The 26,150-nt window shown below is 50.4% G+C and overlaps 1 protein-coding gene across 7 annotated transcripts in view; it reads right to left on the reverse strand.

Annotated features, from left to right (window-relative positions):
• LPIN1 (lipin 1) overlaps positions 1-26,150 on the reverse strand; it is a 131,340-nt gene that overhangs the window by 16,242 nt on the left and 88,948 nt on the right. For all 7 annotated transcript variants that reach the window (XM_064571797.1, XM_064571796.1, XM_045884110.3 and 4 more), the window contains 10 exons: positions 24,790-25,102; positions 23,621-23,714; positions 22,850-23,040; positions 20,659-20,752; positions 19,703-19,772; positions 16,374-16,466; positions 13,002-13,081; positions 6,463-6,589; positions 5,188-5,336; positions 4,614-4,700 (listed from right to left, as the gene is read on the reverse strand). In XM_064571797.1, the coding sequence (XP_064427867.1) occupies positions 4,614-4,700; positions 5,188-5,336; positions 6,463-6,589; positions 13,002-13,081; positions 16,374-16,466; positions 19,703-19,772; positions 20,659-20,752; positions 22,850-23,040; positions 23,621-23,714; positions 24,790-25,102 (1,298 nt within the window). The remainder of the gene's footprint in view (positions 1-4,613; positions 4,701-5,187; positions 5,337-6,462; positions 6,590-13,001; positions 13,082-16,373; positions 16,467-19,702; positions 19,773-20,658; positions 20,753-22,849; positions 23,041-23,620; positions 23,715-24,789; positions 25,103-26,150) is intronic.

Genomic DNA, 26,150 nt, shown 5'->3' on the forward strand with positions numbered 1-26,150 from the left:
AAACTCTGCTGCCCAACAAGGCTCAGCTCGAGCGCGAAACCATCACGGAGTCCTCGTCCCTCCGATCAGAATTAATTTCTCCCTCACATCCATACGAGAAGTCTGCATCTCACTGCGTGACCCCCTCACTGCCTCATTACAGGGGTGCCATCTGCTTCTACGGGACCCAGAGCTCCCTGGGAGAGGGGGGCCTGCAGCCCATACAGCACCCACAACAGCCCCTGGTGCGCAGGTTTGCAGTCAGAGTCTGCTCAGTCCTGGGGTTCCCCCGGAGGCCTGGCTTGGTTTGCAGTCAGAGTCTGCTCAGTCCTGGGGTTCCCCCGGAGGCCTGGCTTGGTTTGCAGTCAGAGTCTGCTCAGTCCTGGGGTTCCCCCGGAGGCCTGGCTTGGTTTGCAGTCAGAGTCTGCTCAGTCCTGGGGTTCCCCCGGAGGCCTGGCTTGGTTTGCAGTCAGAGTCTGCTCAGTCCTGGGGTTCCCCCGGAGGCCTGGCTTGGTTTGCAGTCAGAGTCTGCTCAGTCCTGGGGTTCCCCCGGAGGCCTGGCTTGGTTTGCAGTCAGAGTCTGCTCAGTCCTGGGGTTCCCCCGGAGGCCCAGCTTCGAAAAGTTCACCCTGAGACAGCACACACCCTGGGGACCACAAGCCTGCGACCCGCGGCACCAAGCTTCTGGCCTGGCAGGGACCTCGGGGATCACAAGGCCTAATTTTCCCATCTTAGAGATGAGGAAACCAAAACTGGGAGTGGGGACGAGGTCTGCACATCCAGGGTGAGCTAAGGGCTGTCACCTTGAGAACCCAGGGCCCCCGGCCCCCCAGTCACCTCAGAAGACCTCAAGTGGAGGGGAGCACAAGCGCTATGGGCAGGAGAGAAGAGATCCTACTGAGTCTGCTAATTAGGATTTCCGCTCTCAGCATCCTGGCTTCACACGGTGCCCTCTTCAGGCCACAGCATTCGTTGTCGCTACGTTGTCGCACCCACGTCGATATTTAGTTACACCAATATAAAAATATGCATCAAGTAAGGTGCAAAATCAGAGCAATTATTGTCCAGATTTAGCCCCCAAAAGACCCACTGGCTCAATGATCTAGATATTTTAGGAAATAGTCCTTAACTTTCCTTGTACTTATTGAACATATTTGAACGTGAGGGAGGGTTTCATGTCTTCCACAGGTATTTGTTACAGTTGGTTTTTTTTTTTTTTTTAAGAGAGTGCAGGTGAGGACGTGGGGAGGGGCGGGGGAGAGAGAGAATCTCAAGCAGGCTCCACGCTCAGCACGGAGCCCAACTCGGGGCTTGATCTCACAACCCTGAGATCATGACCTGAGCTGAAACCAAGAGTCTGACGCCTAACTGACTGAGCCACCCAGGTGCCCCTTCTTTTTAATCAATAACCAAGCAAGCTATTTTCTACCCTCTCGATGAACAAGGTGACAATCAGCCCTACAGAAAATTTCTCACAGCTGACTGTATTCAAATAAGTAATTACATTTGGCAAAAAAATAAATAAAATTGCCCTCATTCTCTGTTGTTTTCAGGCAAGAGGCTATCTGCAAGACTGGTTTTTCCATTAAATACTGCAGTGCCTAAAATTTAAGTGCAGCCTAAGTTCAGAAAAAGCAGGGCGAAGACAGAGTGATCAGTCCCCAAATCCTGAAGTTAACAGCATCACGTTAGTACACCAGCATGCTAAAGCTCTGTGGGCAATCACAGGAGGACATGAGAAGAATGACCTGGACTCATGAGAAGAGGGAGTCCGCACCGTGACCAGTCCTGAGTCCCTGCCCCTGTCGCGTGGCGGCCGCCCAGGGCCCTGGAGGAGGAAGCATGTGGGGCGCTGCCAGGATGGGGGTTCACGCGAACCGACAGTCAGCCATGGGAGCGTCACAGCGAGCCCACCGGCACTAGCACTCCCAACAAGCCAGGCCGAGTCCTGGGCGTCCACAAAGAGCTCAGTCAGAAGGTAAGTAAGAGCTGCCCGGGCTTGCCAACTCCGGCCTGGTAAGGCATGGTGAGGACTATGGCATCCATGCTGGGCATCACAAGGTGAAAAATGCTGAGGCAAAAATCAGAGGTACAGGCATGGCGGGCAGAAGCCATCGTTGGAGTGTAGGTAGGAAGATGGGAAAACGAATCGTGGACCTGGATTACAGCAAGAAGGTCTGGGGAGAAAGTTGGGAAATAAGGGCCTACCTAGCAGAAGGCAGAGAAAGGAGCCTGCACCTCGGCCCGGAGGCACTCAACGCAGGCCCCTGAAGGCCACGGCCAAACCGTGTTTGCACCGATTGCTCCGGAAACTCTGACCGTCACTGGCCTGTCTGGCTGCACTGAGGACACACACTAAACTCAGTGAATGAATAAATGTCAAGCTCCTTCCTCTCAACCAAACTGAAAATACAGGAAGTATTCTGCACTCATCACCGACCCTCATCGACAGACCTCACTCCCCGTATGCCCACTGATCAAAGTCAAGAATGCTCAGGTGCTCTCTGGTAAGCTCTCTGGTAAGCTACTTTCCAAAGAGATATCTTTTCTGGGGGAAAAAAAAAAAATGCAACTGTGCCCTTTTTCTTTTTTTAATGTACAGTAAGAAAAGGAGTAGATTTATGTTCCAAAGCCCAAAATGATTCAGGCTGTGAGCTTCTCGGTATCCTGACTCATGAGGGCTTCTTCCAACTAAAAATAGATGCAATTTTCAGTGTCGTGCAAGTCCAGGCAGCTCCTCAGTGGATTAATCCTTCTCAACGAGAGAGAGGTCAGCCACGGTGAGGCTGTGGGGAAAGGGACCGGCACACACACTGTCCACAAGACTGCAGACGGGGTGTACCTTTGCAGAGGGCAATCTGGCTCTATTGATCAGATCTTCAAATGCGCTCATCCTCTGACCGGCAATTCTACTTCTGGGAATCCACTTTACAGCAGTCCCTCCCTACGTGCGTGCGCCTTCTTTATTTATTTATAGGCTCATCATACATAACAAACATTCTATGTGAGTGCTTAGGACATCAGTCTTGGACCTAGTGAAGAAACTGGAAACTCCGTCCTCCGTGCACCAACAGAGGACTAGTTAGATACAGCACGGTTTATCCACATTATACAATGTGTGCCGCACTGGAGAATGAGGTAAATCTTACATGTAATGAAACAGAAAGACGTATTACTAAATCCTGGAGGCGTGCGTGTCGGGGGTGGGCGTGGGGAGAGCGGAAATGGATTTTAAGGACACCGAGACAGAACCAAACTGTTCACGGTGGCTCCACATCGGGGAGTGGGTTAACCTGGCGGTAGGGCCGAGAGGAAGAAGACACAACTTTCCCACTCTCAAATTTCTCTCATTTTTCTTATTTCTCTTCATTTTTTTTTAAAGAAGCATGTATTACTTTTGTAATTTTTTGAAGAGGAAATCTGGAAAAGTGAGGTCAAGCCAATGAGCGGGGCATCTAAGAGATCAGAGCTCTCAATCCCACCAGGGTACGAGGCCCCGTCCCAGCCACCCCGCCCCCACGGCAGCGTGAGGCCCAGGCGGCCAGACGCCGTGTCCACTTCGTGACATCCCAAGCACCTGTCACTGGGCTGATCACACAACAGGCACTCAATAAATGCTGGGTAAGTGAATGAACGAGGGGCAGGAAAGTGCGCTTCGTTCATCGGTGCTCACAGAGCATGGGTGCCCAGCCCCCACCCCCCTGTCACCTACGTGGGCCAGAGGTGAGGCACATCAGCTTGGGAAGCATGGGCCCGGTTTTCCGGCCTGACCTCCACTACGTAATTCCTCACCTTCCTCAGCCAGGGAAAGGAGGGGCTGGCCTGCACTGGCCTGAGGCCCCTTCCCGCCCAAGTGGCTGCAGAACAGAAAGCGTTGGGGGGAGAGTTTTCGCGGATGAGGAGGCTCTAGTCCACAGAAAGATGGAGAAAGTGACGAGCCAGTGTGGGGAGGGAGAGACCCCGATGGCCCCTGACCCCGGAGACAGAGCAGGGCTGAAGGTGCCCTGCCTCCTGTCAGCAGCTATGGGAATGCGGACCCACCACTTCTGAGGGAACTAATGATATTAATTCTTACAGTAATTTTGAAAAGCTAGTAAGCGAAGTAACACGTGCCCGACACAGGAAGCAGTTTAAGATCTACCCTCCCCCCTGGGCATACCGGTGGGAGGGTACAGAGCAGGCACAGTCCTGCACTGGGGCCACACAGCAGAGGACCCCCCAGGCCGGCGGACAAGACGAGCACCGCAGCTAAAACCTGCCTGGAATCTGCACCTCTTTGGCCTAAACTACGTGGCTGGGCAGCTATCAGAGGACCATGACCTCACCTCATCTCAGGAGACGGTCCTCAGTAGGAACTGAATCTCAAGCCCTCCCCCAACGCCGCCACCCTTGTTCGGCCAACAGTTTGGGGGCCTCCTATCACTTCCTTTCTTGTCTCTTGGCACTGAATTCACACTTGCGAGTTGGCGGGATGAGCACTCGCTGTGTCCTCAGAATCCTCCACACCCCCACTGACCCCGCTTGACTAAGGTGCACTCCTCTTGCAAGTCACGTTCAAGGTCAAGGTTCCGCGGGCAGAGTGTCATGCACGCACCAACAGCACACGGGAGAGGGGGCAGGCGCCCGGTACTTACTGGCTCACTTTATGGTACAGCTTAGCGATGCCCTGGTGGGTCCAATCCTTGCCCAGGGTGGGCAGAATGTGGCCAAGAGTATCTGATCTAAATAAAGATAGAAATGAGAAAAATACAATAAAAGGGGCATGACAACGGGGGAGAAAGCCCATTCCAATTCACTGTACCAGAAACACCCCATAAAATATGCCAACAAGACCCATGACTTACTTGCTGGAGAGAAAGCACAAACCTAGAGTAATCAGAGAACACTCACGGAGGGATACACTAACACACAAAAGGGCACCTTCTCACTGATCACGCATCAAGTCCGTGACTTGCTAAATCAAAGCGGAAAGGGCATGTGGAAAGACACTCCTGGGAAGCATCCACATGAGCAACATCTGGGAAACAAGCACCACGACCCAACTACGGCTTAGTTTAGGGCAAGGATCGAAGATTCCACGGCTGCACCAGAAACGGAACTGCACGAGCCCCACGGCACCACAGACAGAGAACGGCGATGCCGGATCCAGGCCCCGGGGCCCTACAGGAAGGTGAACTCGCCCACGGCCCCTGAGGCGGCCGCACCTACCTGGTGATGGTCCCATCGATGTCTGAGATGATGACTTTGTCGTCCCAGTTCCACAGATAGATGGTGCCTTCGCAGCGACATGTGCCTTGGTACTGTGTAGTCACGCTGAACACCACGTCGTTGGGGCCATTCTTCAACTTCAAGCTTTTCTGAAAAACATGAGCCATGTGTCCACTTGAGGGGAAGGCCCAGACTGAGGGCTATGTGGATTCCAATCCATGAGACGCTAGATTAGGACTATTTTGTAAACTCACTGCCCTGGGCTGCTGTATAATTCTGCCTACAGATGAGGATGGTTCTTTCCAGGATTTGGGCCACCTGAACCCAGCTCTCCCCATAGGCCCCCCTGTAAGGCAAGCTCACCCTCTTCCTGCAGGGTTGAATGACAGGCTGGGAGGCTTGCCACAGGAATCCCACCTTCAGAACAGGACGCACTTACTACTCCGTGAATAAATACGAAGGGCCACAACGGGGGAGACAAGGCCAAGTGTGGCAACGTGTTTTCCTGAATAACCGCAGACCCGAGGAATTCACAACAGATCCAGAAAGCAAAATTACCTTTTTGGCGGTTTTGCGTCTCATTGTGGGGACCCTCTCATGCGTGCCAGCTGGCTGCCTAACTCCAGGTCCCCCCAGCATCGCTGGCCTGAGCCACATGCCACACAACTGCACAGAGGCTGCCAGGCTGAGGGGCGTGCTGGTGGTGTTAACTGGGGGTCTGGCCTGACCCTTTCCCACGAACACCGTCACAGCTTAGCCTGGCCCCCCACTCATTCTTCGGATAAAAGCAGAAGAGGGAGGATACTTGCTCGCTGACTGTTCATGGGCAACAAGGTCCAGGAAAAGAAGGGTCCGACTAAAACTGGTGGTACACCCTCACAGAAGAGGACACTGTGACCATGATGGCCCCCCTGCCACCTGAAACTCTCTCAACCCCATCGCAAGTGCTTGATTTCCCCCAATTTAGGAGATGCCCTTGAGTCGACAAACATCTCTCTAAAAATGGAAAGAGCCTGCAAGATTCAGGTTTATCAGTCATTTACAACTAAGGATAAATTAGCTTCCTCAGGCTGCCCTCCTCCAACACTTGAAAGCTCCAAGGCTACATACATCAGGGAAGACAAAGGGGAAGCGAGACTGTGGGGTCAGCCTGGCCAGGGGCTGAGGCTGGGCTGGAGAGCAGGAGGGGCACCCAGACCACCAGGCCGCTGAGTCTGGGTGGCCACGCCTTGGCCAGTGCCTGTGAACACGGCGAGGGAAGAACGAGACACACACCAGTTGCTCTGAAGTGAGCCGGAGGGTCTTCCTGTAGCTGACATTGGACAACAGAGGGAGGTGGCTTGCACTTGATGGCTTGGCAGCTGCGTGCTCTTCATCACTGGAGGATGATTCATGCTTTATTCTGGAACACAGAGTGATGTAATCACCAATTAGGAAATGCATCTGGGTGGCCATTAAAAATGCATTAGGCCGGAATCAATGACAGAGTCAATCGGGTCTCTCCCGAGTACTGTCTCTCGGGTGGTCATTTACCATATGCCATTACATTTATCAATGAATGCTCACTAACTCCCATTCATATGCCTCCTGCATTATTCATCTGGGGCTGCCACTCCTTGTTCATGTCCCTATTTCCTAGCTATCATCACTCTATTTTAAACCAAGACGCTGCTTCTTCCTGATAAACAGAGTTAAGCTCCCTCCTCCCGAGGAGGATGCTCGTAAACATTCTCTTCTGTTCCGGGTCTAAGGCTGCAGGCCAAGAAGTCCAAATTTCTACACATCCTGAGTGATCAGTTCTGTTTATACCTCTCCAAACACCCATCTCCAAAAAACTAGATAACTGTAGGACTCCCCACCAGGTGAAGACACGGAAGGTATCAGTCTTCCTCCGGGAGCCCTGAGCAGGCTGTCCCACCGGCAAGGGTTACGCACATCATCTGCCCGTGCAGAACACACAGGGCCAATGCTCCCGACTCTTCCAGATTTCTCCGTTTGGTGAAGGGCTGGGGGTTGCAGGTGGGAAGCAGGCTCTTTTTCTTTAGCCAGCTCTTAAAAAGCCTATTGGTTGTTCCCTCAATCAAAATCCTGCTATAGCATAATCCCCAACCCAGCAGCATCAGCCCTGCTCCCTGAGGCCATTACTGTCAAAAATGTCTTGCCACTATACAAAGTTACAAAGTGTTTGTTAAGGCTGAATGGAAAGGGCTGAGTCGGCCCCAAGCAGGCACGTCCCATCCTCGGGTGCACACCTCCCTGCAAAGCTTCCTGCTCGGGACATCCCTTTATGCAAGATCGACACGCCTGGGAGCTCCATTTTATCCTTTTATCTCAATGTGCTCTGACCTCTCAATGCTCAAGTCCCCTTGTCCTCCGGCCTCCTCCAGCCTCCCCTTCTCCCCCACCTCCCTTCCCCATCCCGTGCAGCCTGTTGCTTTCTCATCCCATGTGTTCCTTCCAGAGCAGTCCCTACAATCCAGGACCATCCCAAACTAGGGAGACATGAGGGAGGGCACCATGACCCAGCACCCACTTCTCTGCTATTTCTAAGAGGAGACGGGCCTCTTTCCACATCTAGAATGAGGGGCCCTTCCCTAAGCACCTGCTGCCCCAGCCCCACGAGAGGGAGACTGTGGGCTGCAGGCTGGCGGACTGGGGCTCATCTGCCTGATGCTCGTTGTGCTGTGCCGGCCGTTGTCGATACGGCAGACAGACCGGCCCCTGCTCCCCCCGGTTGCTTCGTCTAAACCATCACAGCACAGCAGGATACATGCTCTGATGGGAAAGCAGACTTGGCCATCACCAGGATACAGTGACTGTGGGGAATGAGCCACGGGGACAGGTCGCTGTGTCCATGAAGAAGGACAGAGCGTGACGGCTGGCATCCTGCTTGGTACATGGTAGGGCCGGGCTACGTGCGCATGAGTCTAACCCGTGACACTGTGTCTCTAGGTACGGTGGAAACAGCCCGGGGGTTAGAACCTGAGAAGCCCAGGCTGGAACCCCACAGGAATCAGCTTGTTACCCTCATAGACTGTTCTCCTTTCCGCCCTGGTTTCCTTATCTCAAAATGTAGAGGAGCGAACCACATCACACCCACCAACACACTCAGGGTACAGGCAGGTGACAGAAAGAGCCGGACTGGGAGACAGGAGCCCCACTCACGGAAGGCCTCACGACCGGAGAATTCCTCTCGGGGCCTCTCGCTCGTCCGGACAATGACATGTTCCAAAGCAACAGAACTTTCCGGTCCCGCCCCCCGCCCCCCGACCCTAGCGAACAATGCCGGTTCTTCTGAACCTACGACCCACAGATTTCCCGTCGGGGAAGACACAGTCCTGGAGCCGACCCGCCAGACATGTGCCCAGGCGGGGACCCAAAGAGAGACCAGGCTGCAGGCCCCTCACTGAATCGGGAAACGGTTCTGCTCCAACCAACCAGTTTGGAATGAATGGAGATCCAAATGTGGACCAAAGCTCTCATGACACCACACGGATGTGTGCCTCTGCTCAGAGGGTGAGGAAGCAAGGCAGAAGCACTGTTCCTTTCCATTTGCTGCTTAAAAAAAAAAAGAAACCCACCAACCCCGTGCAGCATGCCGTGTTTCAGGGAAAACAGACCCAAACACTGCAACGGGAGTCGTACAGTTGGCTGCTAGGAAAACCAGCTTAGGGCAAGGATGCGGCATCTGAGGACTCCGCCACCCTGCACGGAACAGGCCCCCCGCCCGAGCCCGAGCCCCGGCCCCCACGCTTGCGAGGGCTCGGGAGCTGGTGCCCGCCTTACGCCGCCGCCAAGAAGCAACCAACAAACAAAAGGGCTCATCTCGCTTGAAAATCTGTGTTCAGAGAGTAGCTGTGAACAACATCTAACTTAGCACTTGTCACCGTGCACATTTTTCAAATAGTACTTTAATGATTTGTGTGGTGACAAGCATTTTGCTCAATTAGGAGACTTCAGGGACCACTCTGTCAATCAAGCCTGTCAATTAGGAGAGCACTCCAATGCCTTCTCTCCGTCGGCTGCACGGATCCAATTGGGAGGCTCAGCGTCTAAGATGCCAGTAAAAATTGAAAGATTTCCATTTCTCCAAAGAACTCTATGTTAATACCTTTCAAAATCTCAATTACTTCTCACAGGAGTCAACGCTTCGCTTTCCAGGTTTAATAAAGAAGTGTGGCGTGACTAACTCACAATGGTGAACAGTCCTGGATGATTTCTAGTTAGCTGGGAACAGCATCTGTGCCAACATTCGAAGAGGATCGTATCGGATGGTAAGAAAATCGGCGACACTTCAAATGAACCTCGCCGGCTGATGCCGCGGCTCAGGAGGAGCCGCCCTGGGGTCTTGCTGCTCGTCACCCCACCCCCTGACCCCCCAGGGTCCTCCCCGGTCCTCCACGTGGCTGCTGGCAAGGAGACAGGCCCGACCAGTAGCAGATGCATGCCCCACTGTCAGCTGTTGTCACCTCCTGTGCCTTTTTTTTTTAAGATTGATTTATTTATTCTAGAAAGAGAGAGAGAGCGTGCACACAGGGGGAGGGGCAGAAGGAGAGGGAGAGAGAATCTCTGAGCTCGGAGTCCTATGCGGGGCTTGATCCCAGGACCCTGAGCTGGTGACCTGAGCCGAAACCTAGAAGCAGCCGCTTAACCGACTGAGCCACCCAGGCACCCCACGTTCTGTGCCTTTTCAACCTTGGGCCAGGTCCCCCGAGAGCCGCCTCCTGACTGCTCCCATGCAGCCGCCAGAAGCACCCCTCCTGTGTGGCCCTGTGGGGTTTTGCATTCCCTTTGTCTCCTTTCTCGTGAAGATGCCGTGAGAATTAAATCAGCGGATATACGTGGGGTTGGTATCATTCTTAGCCCCATTTTACAGATGGAGGAGGAGACACCGTGGGGTGACGAATTCACCAAAGCTCACATGGAAGGCTCGCAAAGCCTCTGCTCTATGTCCTGCTCATGCTGCCTCTCGTGTTTGGAAATCGTAGCTAGGACAAAGAGCGTTCTTGAAAAGAATTCCCGGAGAGCAGAGTGTTTCCAGTGCAGCTAAACCGCTGGTTTAAACGCTCAGGACAGGCGAGCTGAGGCCTCTGCCTGTGTCCCCCCCACAGTGCTGCCTCTCTCCTGGGCTGCCTCCCCCGCTGCTCTGGACATGAACATCACACCTGTTCCTCTGCTCGGATACAGAAACCAGTTTCCCCAAAGCCAGGATTCCAAACCAGGTCCGCCCGACTCCCAAGCCTGCTGCTTACGGCCTGCTGCCCACTCGTGGGCGTGAACGACGACCCCACCGACAGTCCACTGGCTTCCAGCCCGCCTGCTGTGCACGTCCCCGCACAGGACAGCACATCCTCAGCCTGCGCTCCATCTAGAACACACCCACCTTCTCCCTACCGAGCTCCCTCAAAGTCACACTCAACATTCCAGGTTGGGAAGGTATCCAGAAAATCATGTCTGAAAGCCCTTTTCCAGAGAACCAGCCAGAAATGGAGGGCAAAAAACTGAAAGTCAACCCCGCTTCCCTCTCCAGCGTGGAGGAGCAGAGGGTCCCATGGGAACCAGCAGTGCCGGGCCCCCCCCCATGGGAACCAGCAAGGGTGCCCCCAGTAATACTCCAGCCGAGAGCTGGCGAGGCCTCTTTGAGTCATCTTCAAAAGGTCCTGCACGTTCTTCTACACACAGAACAATGAAGAAACCAGATTTCTTCCTACTTCTTCCTCTGTGGGTTTCTATTTCCGCAGGGGATTCTGGAAATAAAACAGCTGATGAGGCAGAGCTATGGCCAGGAGGCCAGGACGTGCGCTCTTAGCCTGCCTCTCCTATGAATCAACAACGTGCTGGGGAAAACTTACCAATTCAGTAATAGCCCAACAATACTTACGAAGTAATCCAAATCAAAACCACACTGAGATACCACCTTACACCAGTTAGAATGGCAAAAATGGACAGGGAAAGAAACAACAAATGTTGGAGAGGTTGTGGAGAAAGGGGAACCCTCTTACACTGTTGGTGGGAATGCAAGTTCATACAGCCACTTTGGAAAACAGTGTAGAGGTGCCTCAAAAAATTAAAAATAGAGCTACCCTATGACCCAGCAATTGTACTACTGAGTATTTACCCCAAAGACACAGATGTAGTGAAAAGAAGGGCCATATGCACCCCAATGTTCATAGCAGCAATGTCCACAATAGCCAAACTGTGGAAAGAGCTGAGATGCCCTTCAATAGGTGAATGGATAAAGAAGATGTGGTCCATATATACAATGGAATATTACTCAGCCATCAGAAAGGATGAATACCCAACTTTCACATCAACATGGATGGGACTGGAGGAGATTATGCTAAGTGAAATAAGTCAGCAGAGAAAGTCAATTATCATATGGTTTCACTTATTTATGGAACATAAGGAATAGCATGGAAGACATTAGGAGAAGGAAGGGAAAAATGAAGGGGGGGAAATTGGAGGGAGAGATGAACCATGAGAGACACGGACTCTGAGAAACAAACAGGGTTTCAGAGGGGAGGGGGGAGGGGGGATTGGTTAGCCCGGTGATGGGTATTAAGGAGGGCACGTACTGCATGGAGCACGGGGTGTTATACGAAAACAATGGATCGTGGATCACTACATCAAAAACTAATGACGTATTGTATGGTGACTAACATAACATAATAAAATTTAAAAAAAAAAAAGGAATATAGAAAAAGATGAGAAAATTAAATCCAAAGTAAGCAGAAGAAAAGAAATAATAAATACTGGAGTAGAAATTAATAAGATTGAAAACAGGAAATCAAAAGAGAAAACCAACAAAAACCAAATTAAAAAAAGAAAAAGGGTGCCTGGGTGGCTCAGTTGGTTAAGCGACTGCCTTCGGCTCAGGTCATGATCCTGGAGTCCCGGGATCGAGTCCCGCATCGGGCTCCCTGCTCGGCGGGGAGTCTGCTTCTCCCCCTGACCCTCCCCACTCTCATGCTCTATCTCATTCTCTCTCTCAAATAAATAAATAAAATCTTTAAAAAAAAAAAAAAAACAATACTTATGAAGCACCCGCTGTGTCAGGCATTGGCTTAGCCTCTACGATACAAAAATGATTAAGATACGCCTCTTGCCTTCCATCAGTTTGTTAGTATTTTCCACCTGCTAAATAAGGAAGGCAATCCTGGCTTGCTTAAGCGCAGGGATACTCTAAAGGTAAGGTGACAGGTAAAAGGTGCTACATCAGCTCATTCGGCATCGATATACATTATTAGCATCATAACTAGTGCGCGAAGGCTTTGCCCTCAGATCAGAGTTACCCTCAAATCCTGTACAAACAGATTAACCTGAAGACAAAACATAATAGTACTGATCAGCTGCCAAGTTCATGTGAGCCCATATCAATACTTAGAAAAGTATCAACATAAGCCCCAGGAAGTATTTAAGCCATAAAGGCAATTTCCTTCGGAAAGAAACTCATTTCCATGCTGCTGCTAATGCTCATTTTGTCATCGTCACGGTCAGCAGCACTGCTGTTGTATTCTGTATGTCCGGGGCCATCACACAACAAGACCCTGAGCAGCGCTCGAGTTCCGCGGCCTCCCTGAAGCCTCGCCTTTACTTTGCCCGGTAGACGTCCAAGGGGGCAACTGCCTCCATTCGATCGATCACGGGAAACCACGCGAGGTAAATGGCTCCAGGTCGTTGGGCAAGCACGGAGCCAGGCCTGCGAGCCAGGTCTGCCTGTATATCTGGTGAACCCCATCAGCAGCCGGCAGGCACGGGCCACGCCCTGGGACGCAGAAAGGGGCCGCAAGAGCCCACGTGGACTGGCGCCATACCTGGTGGCCGTGCTGAGCGCCGACGGCTGCTCCCCGGTGCTGTGGCTCTTTCCAGCCAAGCCCTGCTCCGGCTTACTTTCCTGGAGGAGGAGACAAGAAAGAGTCATGGGGTACCAAAGAGAAGGACCGGCACGACACTGCCGGGGTCCCACGACGGGCTCCCCCAAGCCCGGGGCAGGGCCCCCAGTGCCGTCCCCAGCGTTACACGCCCCAGGCATGGCAGGTCCCAGTCATTCCTCTGCTTGGAAGCGTTCAATGAAGCTGAGAAAATTCTTTTGACAGAAATGAGTCTGTTTTCCGTAAGTGTTCATGGCACCAAACCAAACTTCATAATCACGGGAGCTTATGCAAATGCTTTATCAAGGGCTGCCTGGATGCCCGAATATTTTCAAAATATTTTCTTATAATTGCTGATAGAAATGCTCAAAAATACTTTCACGCCATATTTTGCTTGGGAAAACGTGGACGCCTTCTCTCTTTCTCAACACCACACACTCTTAATAGGAAATGCTCCTTCAATGCACTGGAAAGAGCTCTGGAACTCTACGAGATCTGGGCAAGTCCTGGAACCTTCCAGAGCCTTGTCTCCTCACCTATAAAGGGGGGGCAGGATAACATCCATCTCCTAACGCTGCTGTGAGGACCAGAGAGAAGCTGCGTGCACGCACACACATGCACACACACACACACAGCCTGGCCCACAGCTGGCTAGGGAGGAGAAGACACCCACCGGCCCCACAGACTTCATGGGAAGTCATCAGGCAGAGTTACCCAAGGACAAAGGATGTACAATTAAATCCCATTACTTGGGACCATTTGGTCAGGAGGCAGGTTAATGTTTTCAATGTTAATAAAGAAAACGAGCGAGGGCGCCTGGGTGGCTCAGTTGGTTAAGCGACAGCCTTCGGCTCAGGTCATGATCCTGGAGTCCCGGGATCGAGTCCCGCATCGGGCTCCCTGCTCAGCAGGGAGTCTGCTTCTCCCTCTGACCCTCCCCCCTCTCATGCTCTCTCTATCTCATTCTCTCTCTCAAATAAATAAATAAAATCTTTAAAAAAAAAAAAAGAAAGAAAGAAAGAAAGAAAACGAGCGAAATAAATAATATATCAGGGTGACCATCTTAACACAGGATGAGCACAAACTATTTCCAAATATTCTTCAGCTTTTTATAAGCACACAAATAATTGATGTGACAATGTACTCAGTAATTTTTAATCTATGTATTGAGGTAACTTAGCCACCACTATCCACAATGCTTTATTAGACAAGTTCAAATATATATATCTATCTGAAATAAATGTATTTCCATTTTTTTAAGAAATATTTAATTTCATAACTGTTCCTTCATGCTGGCATTCCTCTTAATTCAAACTGGTGACAATGTGAATACCCTACAATAAATAGGCCTTTGAAATAGGAAATAGCCCTTTGCCTAAATTCTAGAACATTCTACTCTCTAGTAAGGGAACTAGAAAGGCCCTTTAGGTTTTAAGCCACCTCAAGTAAAGCATATGTTTGGTCTAACTTGTTTATACCCCTTGAAGATAATGGGGTAATCGGTAAAACTTGGATATGCTAAGAAAATGTGAAAGAACAATGTTATCTTGATAAAACCCTTCCACAAGACTTTTTCCCTTTGAACTCATGGAATAAATACATTGAGCTCACTGGGGTTTCTGTCAGTATTATAATAACCAACTTGACTGCTGTCCTTGGGGTTTCTTTACACTATATTCCAAAAGTAATCAGCACTCCCTCTAATATTCGCCAAACCCCTCTTATGTGTCCAATATGGGCACCAGGGATATCCAGGGATCAGAGCCAGACATGGTCTCTGCCTTCCTGGAGTTTAGGATGTGGAGGAGAAAGAGATGTTAATCAAATAGTCACACTAATACGTGTACGACTACAAACCTGGCAAAAATGTATGAAAGCATTTCCCCCAGTCCCGTGTGGGACTATAAGAACAGAGAACGGCAGCCCAGACTAATCTGCTGAGAAAGAGTCTTTTAAGACGCTAGTTAATTAAGTGAAGGGGGTGGTAAAGGGGTCCTAGGAACACCAGGCAGAGGAAACGGCATGTGCAAAAGTCCTGGGGGAGAGTGTACGTTCAGCCAGTGAAGCTAAAACAGGGAGGGCAGGGGGTAGAAGGGCAAAAAAGGGCTAAAGAGGGAGGCAGGGGCTATGACACACAAACACAGTGAACCACGTTAAGGATATTGGTCTTAATTATGAGAGCCCTGGGAACCCAAAAGCTTTTAAGGAAGGAATAACATAAATTGGACCAGTATCCTACATCGACTAATGCAACTACATTATAGAGGCTGAGAAAGAGAGGGCAAGAAGAGACCAGTGGACCACAGGAAGTAATCCTGGGACAGAGGGTGCTAGCCTACACTTGGGGGAGTGGAACTGGAGAGAGATGGGTACGTCTGAGAAATATTTAAGATGGTAAATTGATAGGGCGTGGTGATGAACTGAATGTGGGAAATGAGGAAAAAGGAAGGGTCTAGCCCGTGAAGGGACACTGGCACCATTTTCTGACTATGGTCCAACAAAGGAAGAATTCGCACGAAAACCGTGAGTTCAGTCTTGGAAACGACCCAGTTCGAAGTGTCTGGAAGCATTCACATGGAGATGTCCACAGTGCTGGCTACTTGATAAACGGACAGGAAATACAAAAGAATGGTTTGGAAATCAAACATGGGTGAGTGGGGTTGCCTAGGGAAAGGTAGGCGGTCTAAGCAGAAGATAAGACCCTAGGACAACCCCCAACGACCCCCCTGTGGGGGCAGAGCCAGAGTGGGGCCAGCCTTGGGAGGAAGAATGCCAGGCGGACACAGGGGCATGGAGGTCAAGCAAGGAAAGTGCTTTAAGAAATAGGTGAAGAGGCTGACAGAGACCTGGAAAAAAGTACAGGCATTTAGAGAAAGGGACACCAAAGTCATGCATATTTAGACACACCATTTAAGTGAAAGGACTGATGAGAATTAGTCTACCACTCTAAGTATTGCCTCATTACAGTTATACTCACAAACAGCAAGAAGATACTTAACTTAAAAAAGAAAATTAAACTATCGGATTGAATCCCTTCTTTTGACAGATGAAGAAATTCCAGAGGGGCGGTGACTTGGCCTTGGGCTCCCAGCCAGGAAACAGGGTTGGGAGGTGAACCCCCACCTCCCCTTCCTCTGTGCCTTCCCTACATTCTGGGATGCCTTTCCCTGCTTCAACGCAGAGCTAGCTCGTGAAAACTCAGTATTATGGCTTGTGCTTATTTCTCTGACATACAAGCATGAAAACACACTCCACTACACAAACCCCCAAACTGGCTGAGCTAAGTAGAAACACCCTTTTGTTTTCCATGCTTACCTCTTTGATTGTGGTATTTCTTCCCCTCCATGAAAACCACCATCTTCCTCCCTTTCTGGGCATCTTATCCCTCATGATAGATTCCACAGTAGCCTGTTTTAAATGGATGGTAACATAAATAATGGAACCAAAAAAAGATCAACTTAGCACATCAAACCAAAAGACACACACGCGCAAATTAAAGTAAGATTAAAAAAAAAAAAAAAATCAGAGAAAACACAACATACTATTTGTGGACCAAAAATTTTCGAGAAGCAAAACCTAATGGCATCCAAAACCACATGAAGATAACTTAAGCATGAAGACTTAAGAAGATGTTAAAGGAATAAACAAACAACAAATAAAATACAACACAACAACAACAGAAAAAGAAAGCATTGAAAATCATTAGTGATTAGTTAAGATCAGAGGTTTTCAAATTAAAGTGATTTACTGGTTAAACTACTGTTACTCTCAGTATGATGATTATAAAATTAAAAAATGAAATGATTAATATGGAATATAGGGTAAAACGGTTTTAAACAAAGAGTAAAATGCACAGGATCTCTTTAGTAAATGTAAATCGCCAAATTGGGACAAACTGAACCCTAGTAGATGCCTTTGGGTCAAAACCTCAAGTATTAAAAAGAAAACTCATACTCACGCCCTAAATAAATCAAAGTTTAATGGGGGAAGATTAAATATTAATTAATAATTTTCTAAAAGAAAATTTCCAAAGAAGAAAATATCTATCTTGAGGCGAATTCCAGCACCAGGTAAACAGTATTTCCTCTCCCTTCCTTGGTTCACAGAACTATCAGGGAACGGACACCCCCCACCAGTAACGAAAGAACAATTTACATCTTTTGACCAAACAGGCTTCAGGTTAAGTGAGAGATTAAAAAATTTACATATTTCGCCTATTGTGCTTCTTGTTATCATTTAAAAATCCCTACTTGATACAAAAGAAACTGAATACACGGGAAAGCAAACCATGAGTAACCTATTCATAAAGAGGATAATTCATACAGATGTCGATTACCCTATTCCTCCTAAATTCATCCATAAATGTAACAAAACCCCAATTAAAGAAAAAACTAATAGGATTATTTTCACACCTAAACAAAGCAATTCTAAAGTTCATTTATAAAACAAATAAAAATAGCCAAGAAAACTCACAGACAGAAGAGTATTATTAGGTAGGTACAAGCCTTACTAGATACTAAAATATACTGAAAATCTATCATAATTATAAGAATGCATGTTGGTACATGAGTAAACATATACATGGAACAGAAGACAAAGTCCAGAAATGAATCTAAATTCATGAAGAAATATCATACACACTGTAGCTATAACTGCCTATCAGTGGGGGGAAGAGTTATCTAACAAAAGGTACTGAGATAATTAGGTAGCTATGCCAGACCCGGTTACTTGCCTCCCTGGGCACATCATCCCCTTTCTTTCTTGCCAACACATCCAAAACTCTGTTTAGGAATCAGGCGCAATATGTTCTGACCTCGCTTCATCTACGCCATTCACGTTCATTCTACTGTTTTGCCAGCAACTGGTTTGGAGGTGATCATGTGACCAAGCTGTGGCCAATGAAATGTGAGAAGTCTGTCTCATCCTTCCTATTTGGGGTGTGGCTGTTGGAGAGGATGATGTGGGGGACAGCCACCTTGTGATCATAAAGGGAAAGCCAAGACAATCACAGAGACGCTCACCCTGAAACTACCAACCTTGAAGATTCTTGCTATGTCAGATCATAAACCCTTATTATTCAAGCTACTCGTGGTCATTGTTTCCTACAAAGCATCATGATTCAGTAACCAGCTGGGAAAGAACTGATTTGGTTCCTGATACCTCACTCACTCACAAAATAAAACCTAGACAGATCAGAGATTTAAGAAAGTACTAGGGGAGAGCGCCTGGGTGGCTCAGGGGGTTAAGCATCCAACTCTTGATCTCAGCTCAGGTTTTGATCTCAGGGTCGTGAGTTCAAGCCCCACATTGGCCTCCACGCTAGGCAGGGAACCTAAAGAAAAAAGAAAAAAGAAAAAAAAAGAAAGTACCCGGGGGAAAGCTAGCATATTTTCACAAGTTTCAGAAATGGGGAAGCAGGGCCATTCTAAGTGTGATACAAGACCCAACAGCCTTAAAGGATGGACAAATTCTACATACAAAACTAATTCTACATTAAGAAACACCATAAGCAGAGTCAAAGATTTACTGACAGCTTGTAAAGGATATCACAAAGCCTCAGCTTAGGAGCCATGCACACGTCTTTTGTGAGCTAAACCCCTTTAAGTTAAAGGATATTTCTATTGCATTGGTCTTTTTTCTTCCTGATTTGTTAAGAGCTGAGAAATGTAACATAAAAATTTATCCTGGGCCATGAATACCAAGAGGGGACAGGGAAGCCAGCAGGGACAAAACAAAACCAGGGAGGAAAACAAGACCTCAGATAAAGTACCACCACGGAGGAGGTCACAATCTCCAAACCCCAAAGCTACCCACACAGGTATGTGCACATCCAAGCACGCACCCCCCGCACACGCGCACACGCAGGAAGGAGTGAGCACGGGCCCAACGACGTCAGAGCAGACTTTCAAGAACCTCGGATATCACAACTATCTGATGGCTACAATATCCAAACCACACGAAGCTCTTGCTGAGCGGACGAGGGAGACAAGGTAAGACACGGTCTTTGCAGCAGAAAGAACGTATAATCTAGTAGGAAGATAGAAGGTGGAAAAACTGAACAGTTCCAGGCCAAGTGTCCGGGGAGACCTCGGGGGAGCACGACAGCATGGGGGGCTACAGCGGCCCGCCTGCCCTTCTAGCCCTGCCTCTTCCCGCGGCCACCGCCTGCCCTCTCGTGCGGCTAGGGGCTGCCGGCCCTGCACTCTCCCCTCCTCGGCCAGTGAGGCCCGGGGCTTGCTTCCCGGCTCACATCTGATGCTCTGTCTCCCTGCACCCACACTGCCATTGGCTCCAGCCCTTCTCTCTTGTCCCCTCGCCACCCCTGGGCTCTGACATCTGGGCATCTACCCCCTCTGCCCCCACCTCCGTCCCTAGCATGGCAGGTGTCGGGAAAGGAGCCCCGGAAGGGGCAGGACTCGGGACTGGGAGGTTTCGCCCCGATAAGCAGGAAGGGGAAGGACCTTCAGGGTGCAAGAGAGGCAGATTCCAGACCCCTGGAACTTCTATAACCTATAACCATGAACTTCAAAAGAACGCAACGTAATTAACGTTGTGGTTCTGAAGTAAAAGTTAAATTCCAACCACCCGGATTACTCTGCCTGTGGTATTTAGTGCCACCTCTTCCGCCTCGTGTTCAAGCTCACCTTTGGCAAGGGTTTCTGGAAGGCCTGCATTGCCAGGAGCAGAGGCGCGGCCGTCGTCCAGTTATAATACCTGACGTGGAAAAAAGAAATAGATGTCAAAGACCGAGGCTCGGACTGAAAAATCTCCTAATGTCACGAGGAACAGTCAAGGAAAGCTCTGGAACCCCGGCTGCCTCCTTAATGAGCCCAATGCTGTTGCCAACACCCCGGCCCTCCCCCATGTGCCCTTCACCCTGCTGACCCCACAGCAGCTGCTCTTGGGGGCCAAGCAGAGACTTGCCACACCTCATGGAAAAGGCAACTAGGTACCCCAAGTTAATACCTAAACACCCTGGACTTCCTCTCAGGGAGAAAAGTTTGCTAACAGTCTACAAGAACACCTGCACGTCCCCTGACTCCAGACACCGAAGCCTTCACGGGGTAGATAAGCAGTCTATGCTGTGATGCCCGCGGACAATGTGGGCCTGCGGCTCACAGGCCAAGGGCCGAGACTGGATGCATTCCACTATAAAATCTAGTATGGGGCCGCCTGGGTGGCGTAGTCGGCTAAGTGCCCCACTCTTGGTTTCGGCTCAGGTTGTGATCTCAGGGTTGTGAGATCGAGCCCCCACATCGGGCTCTGCGCTCAGCAGGGAGTCTGCTTGAGATCCTCTCTCTCCCCCTCCCTCTGTCCCTCCCGCTCATGCTCTCTTTCTGTCTCTAAAATAAATAAATACATCTTTTTAAGAAATATCTAGTACACATGAATATTAAAACCCACAAGACTGACAGTTATACCAACCTACCAACTATATAACAACACGGTAATTTGCCAAGAGTGAAGAGATAATAATAAATTTTAACAAAGACTTCATCTTACATATTTCTAAGGTTTACTGTCTGGGTCTCTGCTTTTGAAAAACTGAAATGCAAACAGTACCATGAGGCAGTCAAAATGACTTTCAAGAGGAACCTACTTATTCCCGATCTTCACCACAAGATTGGGGTCATCAATGAGAGCCGGGTTGTCCACAAACTGTTGATACGACACGGCTTGTTCCAGAAATGCATCTATGAAAGCAATCATAGGGAACAAGGAGAAAACAGAAGGAATATTTTGTTCAAAAAAACAGGCTTAGGTTTCCCTCACTCATTCACAAGTGTTTTCAGCTGTATAGACAATTCTTCAAACGTATTTGTAAAGAGGCTTGAGTTGGTTTGGGGACAGCGTCTGTGCAGAAATGAAGGGCGGCTGGGGGCAGTCCGAGGACGTGGGGCAAGCGTATGTCCAGGCAGGGCGCAGGTGTGTGGAAAATGCAGTCTCCCTACGCAGCTACAGAAGCAGGTGACTGGTAAGTAGATTTAGAAACCAGGCCATGCAGTTTCAGTCACATTCATTGGTGTGAGCTTGTGTTGAGCAAGTACTTAATCTCCCCAAGCCTCGGTTCCCTCATCTGTAACGTGGGGATTAAGAACCACGCCTGCTTCCTCGGTGGCTATGAGGCTGGGAAGCACAATGTCCTGCCTAAAGCGAGGGCTTGCTCCATGTCAGTGGGTGAGGTGCTGGTCACTGTCACGTGTAGGAAGTGCAGAAGACAGCGTGAGGCCTGGCCTCCTGACCCAGCCCCACCACATTCCGGGAGGCAGGAAGGCCGCAGGGGCCGGAGGCCCTGGACCTTAGCCCTGACTCTAGCTTCTGCAACGAGCTCTGGCCAAAGGCTCTGGCCTCCACTCGACATCCCCCATTCAGCTGGCCCTGGCTGGAGCCTTGATGAGGGTTCTGCCCACCTCTCTGGCTCTAATTTGTCCCCACTCCTTCCCTAAGGGGGTGCAATATACCCTGAATGGAACCGAGACCCAGCAGACCCTGACCACCGGGAGTCACCCACGTCCAGTAGAAAAAGACCCCTTGGTCAGGACGCCAACCCAGACTGTCCATGGCATGTACCTTTGGAATCCTAATTCATACCGCTAGGTACTCTCCTGGGGCTCCTGGTCATGGGAATCTGGCCTCATCTGTATGAACCCCCGTGAAAGGACACTCAGTGTGCAAGTGTACCAGAGAGGGGGAGCCATCGGACACCAGCCTTCTCACACCTCTTCCTGGCCCACAGAGTGTGCTCACCTCTTCAAGGCCCCAGAGTGGTTGGCGATCAAGATTTGGAAACAACATGGCTGGTTATTAGAGGGGTGGGGGGCTTAGAAAGACCTCCTGTGATGGACTAAACCAGCTGGATCACATTAAGGAACTTAATGTTCAGTTCAGCACCAGGTGATGGATTAGCTGGTTCAGGTTCCAGAATAAGGGGCCCCAGCTTTTGTGTGAGAAGAACTTCACAAAGCCCTGCAGGGACTTCGGGATAGACAGGAGTCTAGGGTGGCAGCTCAGGGCTGGAAGGGAAGAGGGTGGCTCCCGAGTGGCAAGGGGATGAAGTGCACAGCCTCACCCCTTCCCGGCTAGAAAAATAGACCATTGTTGGGGGCGGGGGGGCGTGATGAGAAAGAGAGAACAGTGGAGGTGGGAGAGGTGGGAGAGGTGGGAGAGGGACACTCAGGGCCACTAAGACCACTCGAGGAATTCATCAGTTGGTGATGGCTGATGCATCCATTGGGGGTCTTGGGGCTACCTCACCACGTAGCTGTCACGAGACACTGGGAAACCATCGTTCTGGATTTGACGGACACTACAAATTAACTCGCCACTGACGCCAAGCCTATGAGCACCCTTGAGATCCAGCTGGCAAGCGCGCCTGAACGTGCTCAGACTCAGACGTCCCTCCCTCCCCAAGACCCCACAGCCTTTCTGACACTTCCAGTGCCCTGTGTCCCCATAACCCTGACACTCCCACTGGGCTGCAGGCTCCGGAGGGCACCTCTGCAGGACAGGCACAGGGAAGGAGACACACATCATGCTCAGCAAACACGCCCGACGACAAGCGGCACCGAAGCCATGTGTGAACAGAGCCCTCAGGGCAGCCAACTGCAAGCCAGCAGCACTTGGGCCGCGAGCTGCAGTGAGTCGTCTGTGCTCTCGCGAACCCGGCCAAGTGAACAGCGACTTTGGACATGAACTAGAGGAGCCCAGGCTTCCGGACGTTCTGGCCATTGGCCACGCGAGGGCGCTCGTGGCCCGAAGACGGGCTCCAGGGCCAGGCTCCCAGGCGGTACCTTTGGTTATCTCCCGATTGTCGCTGAGGCCCCCGCACAGGGAGATGGCGATGGATGGCAGGTCCCTCAGGCTGTCCGACGTGCTCTCCACGCCGCTGTCGATGCCAGAGCTGCCCACGGACTGCGGGGACTGGTTGGCAGACCGGGCCCCGTTGTCGCTGGCGTGTTTGGAGAGTCCAGAAGGATCTCCGCTGGGAGAAGGAAGAGGGGAGATGTTTTGACATCACAGACAGCAAACGGCTCCCGAGTAGTGAAGGAGCTCATCTCAGGACCGTGACAAAGACAGACAAATGAAATCAACTACCTTGGGAGAGAAGCAATTATTTTAGCCTATTGTCCTCCCCGTGTCGCCTTCCAAGCCTACGTGAAATGAACGGCAGGGAAAGCACGCTGTCCTCAGAGGCCACGGATCTCGCTACCATCCTCGGGGGCCATGGGAGAATCTCTCCTGGGGAGGGAGAGGGCTGTGCAGCTGCCCCCTCTTGGCCACTGAGTGGGGTTGTGGGCCACCACCCCCCGCGACGCGACTGTGGTGTCTCCCCGGCAGCCAGCCTTGGGGCCTGCCTTCCTGTTCGGAAGGTGGGAAGCCAGCCACACAGAGATGGCCACACACGTGTCTCCAGAGAAAGTCCATTATTTACTGGCAGCTTTTCACAGTAAAATCCGAGCCTCCCTTTTCTTACTCACCTTCCCATCAAATATAAGGGGGGAGAAACCAGACTCACACAGATTAACACAGAAAATGATACGAGGAATAAAAAGAAATTTTACTTTTTGGGAAAATACAGGGCAGCCACTTCAGGATCCATATCTGTGAGGTCATCCAAGTAGACGCCATCAGCACCAAGATGCCTGCTTCGTTTGTCTGAAAGAGCAAACGGGTCGAGTCAGAGCCCGGTCTTCCATGGACTTGTGAGGAGCTCCGGAAAGCACTTAAACAGAATGTGCAAATTTGCTCCAAAGTGTCCCCACTGGCCCACGAATACACGAGCTGGAGGCCGGCAGCGTGGCAGGACTCCGGAGGCCGACTCACCAAGCCTGCGCGACCCCACCACTGCCAAGAGCGTGCCCCTGACCGAGTTACACGACCTTGCCAGGCTCCGTCCCCCATCTGTGAAGTGCCTGACGTGTACTGAGCACTCAATCTATTGAAGCGACTGCCACCATCATTATTCAATGATGAAAGCTTTCATTAAGCACATCCTGGGATCCATAGTCCCAGGCCCGGGGGCCTACACGGCGCATGGGCGGTCACTGCGCACCATGACCGCGGACTTCCTGTCTCCTTCTGCCAGAGAACTACGCCACTGGTTCACACAAATCTAGAAAACTGCACCACACCACGCGGTTAACTGAGCAGGCTTGACGTCACCCCTCCTGACGTCATCCCTCCTGACGTCACCCCTCCTGACGTGCCACCGTGTGTATTCTACCAGCCATTACGGAGCAGTGACTATTCTGAGCACAGAGGAAACAAAGGTAAACCAGACCAAAAGGTTCTTGATCTCATAGAGCACATATATTCTAGTAGGGGAGTTCCCGGCAAAAAAAAATATAAACAAGTGATCCCCCGAAATAGTGATACGCAGCATGCAGAAATCAAAACCAGGCAACGTGCTAGACAGAAACTGGGGGCAGGGCATGAGGAGACCAGGATTAGCTCAATAATCAACTTCCTCCAGAGCCCCAAGTGGGTGAAAAAGACTTCATGCCTCTGGATCTTAGCGCCCCAATCTAGAAAGTGAGGGGGCTCATGACACCCCCCCGCCCAAGGGTTCCTTCGGTCTGATTCTATAATTAAATTCTGCTAACATCTTCAGCAGAAAGCTGTCCTGGTCCGGCCTCCCCCTTGACGCACTAGGGACCTCCAAGGGAAGGATGGGGAACGTGCAGAGCACCAAGTCTACACAGAAGGAGCTGGGGCGCACCGGCCTTCCCACCTTTTTTCCTGGAAGGAGAATCTGTCTTGCTTGCCGTCGGGGCTACGCTGGCAGAGAGGGATTTGGGTTCTTCGATCGTAGGTAAAGGCGGGGCTGCCGCCCCCAAGGCCTCGACATCTTCTTCGTTCACCAACTGCATCTCCGTGGGAGGCCTGCCCGACTCTGGAACGGGCAGCACGGGAGGCCTGGCCAGGGTTGGCGACTGGTCACTAAATGCATCTGAAGACTCACTCTGGATGGTCTGAAAGTGCATCTTTTCACAGATTTTTCTACTGTTTAACGGGCTGCAGTCTTTCATCTTGTGTGGAGAGGACTATGTCGAAGGGGCAGAGACAGACAGACAGACAGACAGAATGGTCAGAGCATGGGCAAAGAGAAAAAAGGAGTTAACCGAAGAAAAAGTTAACCCATTAACAATCTGCACAACTGTCTGCCCATTTCGCAGAGAGACAGTTAAGCCTCAGGAGTCACCCGGTGATTTCCCTTCTGCCAAAAGAATCTAAACAGAAGGATACCAGTTCCAAAGCACATGAACTTTCATATAAAACATCGACTGCCAAAGAGAATGAAGTGGGATCGGTAAAGGCCAACAAACAGAAGTAGCTCAAGTACTCAATGTCCATCCATAGAACGGGAAGTTACTCACAGGATGGGTAGTTCGCAGCAATGACAAGCGAATTACAATGACACATAATAGCATGATGACGGCTGCCAAGCTCATCTCTCCTGTGATAGGCAGGAGGACATTTATCCTTCTGTGGGGGAGCAGTTTGAGCGGTACCTGCAAAGGGTGGGGCTTCCAAGTGGCTGATTAAGCCCTGCTTCTCTCTGGGTGCAAGTCCCGTGAACACATTCACAGTGCGAAAATGTACCGATCTGTGCACTTAAGATCCGGGCATTTCTCTGTACACATGCTACGTTTTAATAAAGTTTACCCCCAAAACTAAGTGAATAAGTGGTTGGTTCACATAAGTGGGAAATTAGCATTTCTGATTCTACTTCTCCAAGGAGTGTCCAGTTAGGGAAAAGATTTATCCGAACAAAAACCAGAATGCAATTTCTGGGGTTGGAGGGGAGAGGGAGGGTATTCATTCCTGTATTCGATCTCACGGCTCTAGCACAATGAAAACAACGCTATGGCCCGTCTGTGGTTGGGAGCGTTTTGCCAGAAGAAGTGATGGGTTAGCACTTCACTTTCATGCCACTTCTCCAGCAACAAATGACATGAGCTTGTAAAGACGGCTAGCTGGGTCAGCACTACAGCTTGTGGGCAGAGAAATCAGCATTGTCCACAAAAGCTAAATACAGCCCAGAAAAGGAGAGCATCCACAACTCTACCTCAACAGATCTTCCCTCCATAG

Source organism: Mirounga angustirostris, unplaced genomic scaffold (genome assembly GCF_029215605.1).
Source record: "Mirounga angustirostris isolate CCGP_5_RB_7025 unplaced genomic scaffold, mMirAng1.0.hap1 SCAF_10, whole genome shotgun sequence".
NCBI lineage: Eukaryota > Metazoa > Chordata > Mammalia > Carnivora > Phocidae > Mirounga > Mirounga angustirostris.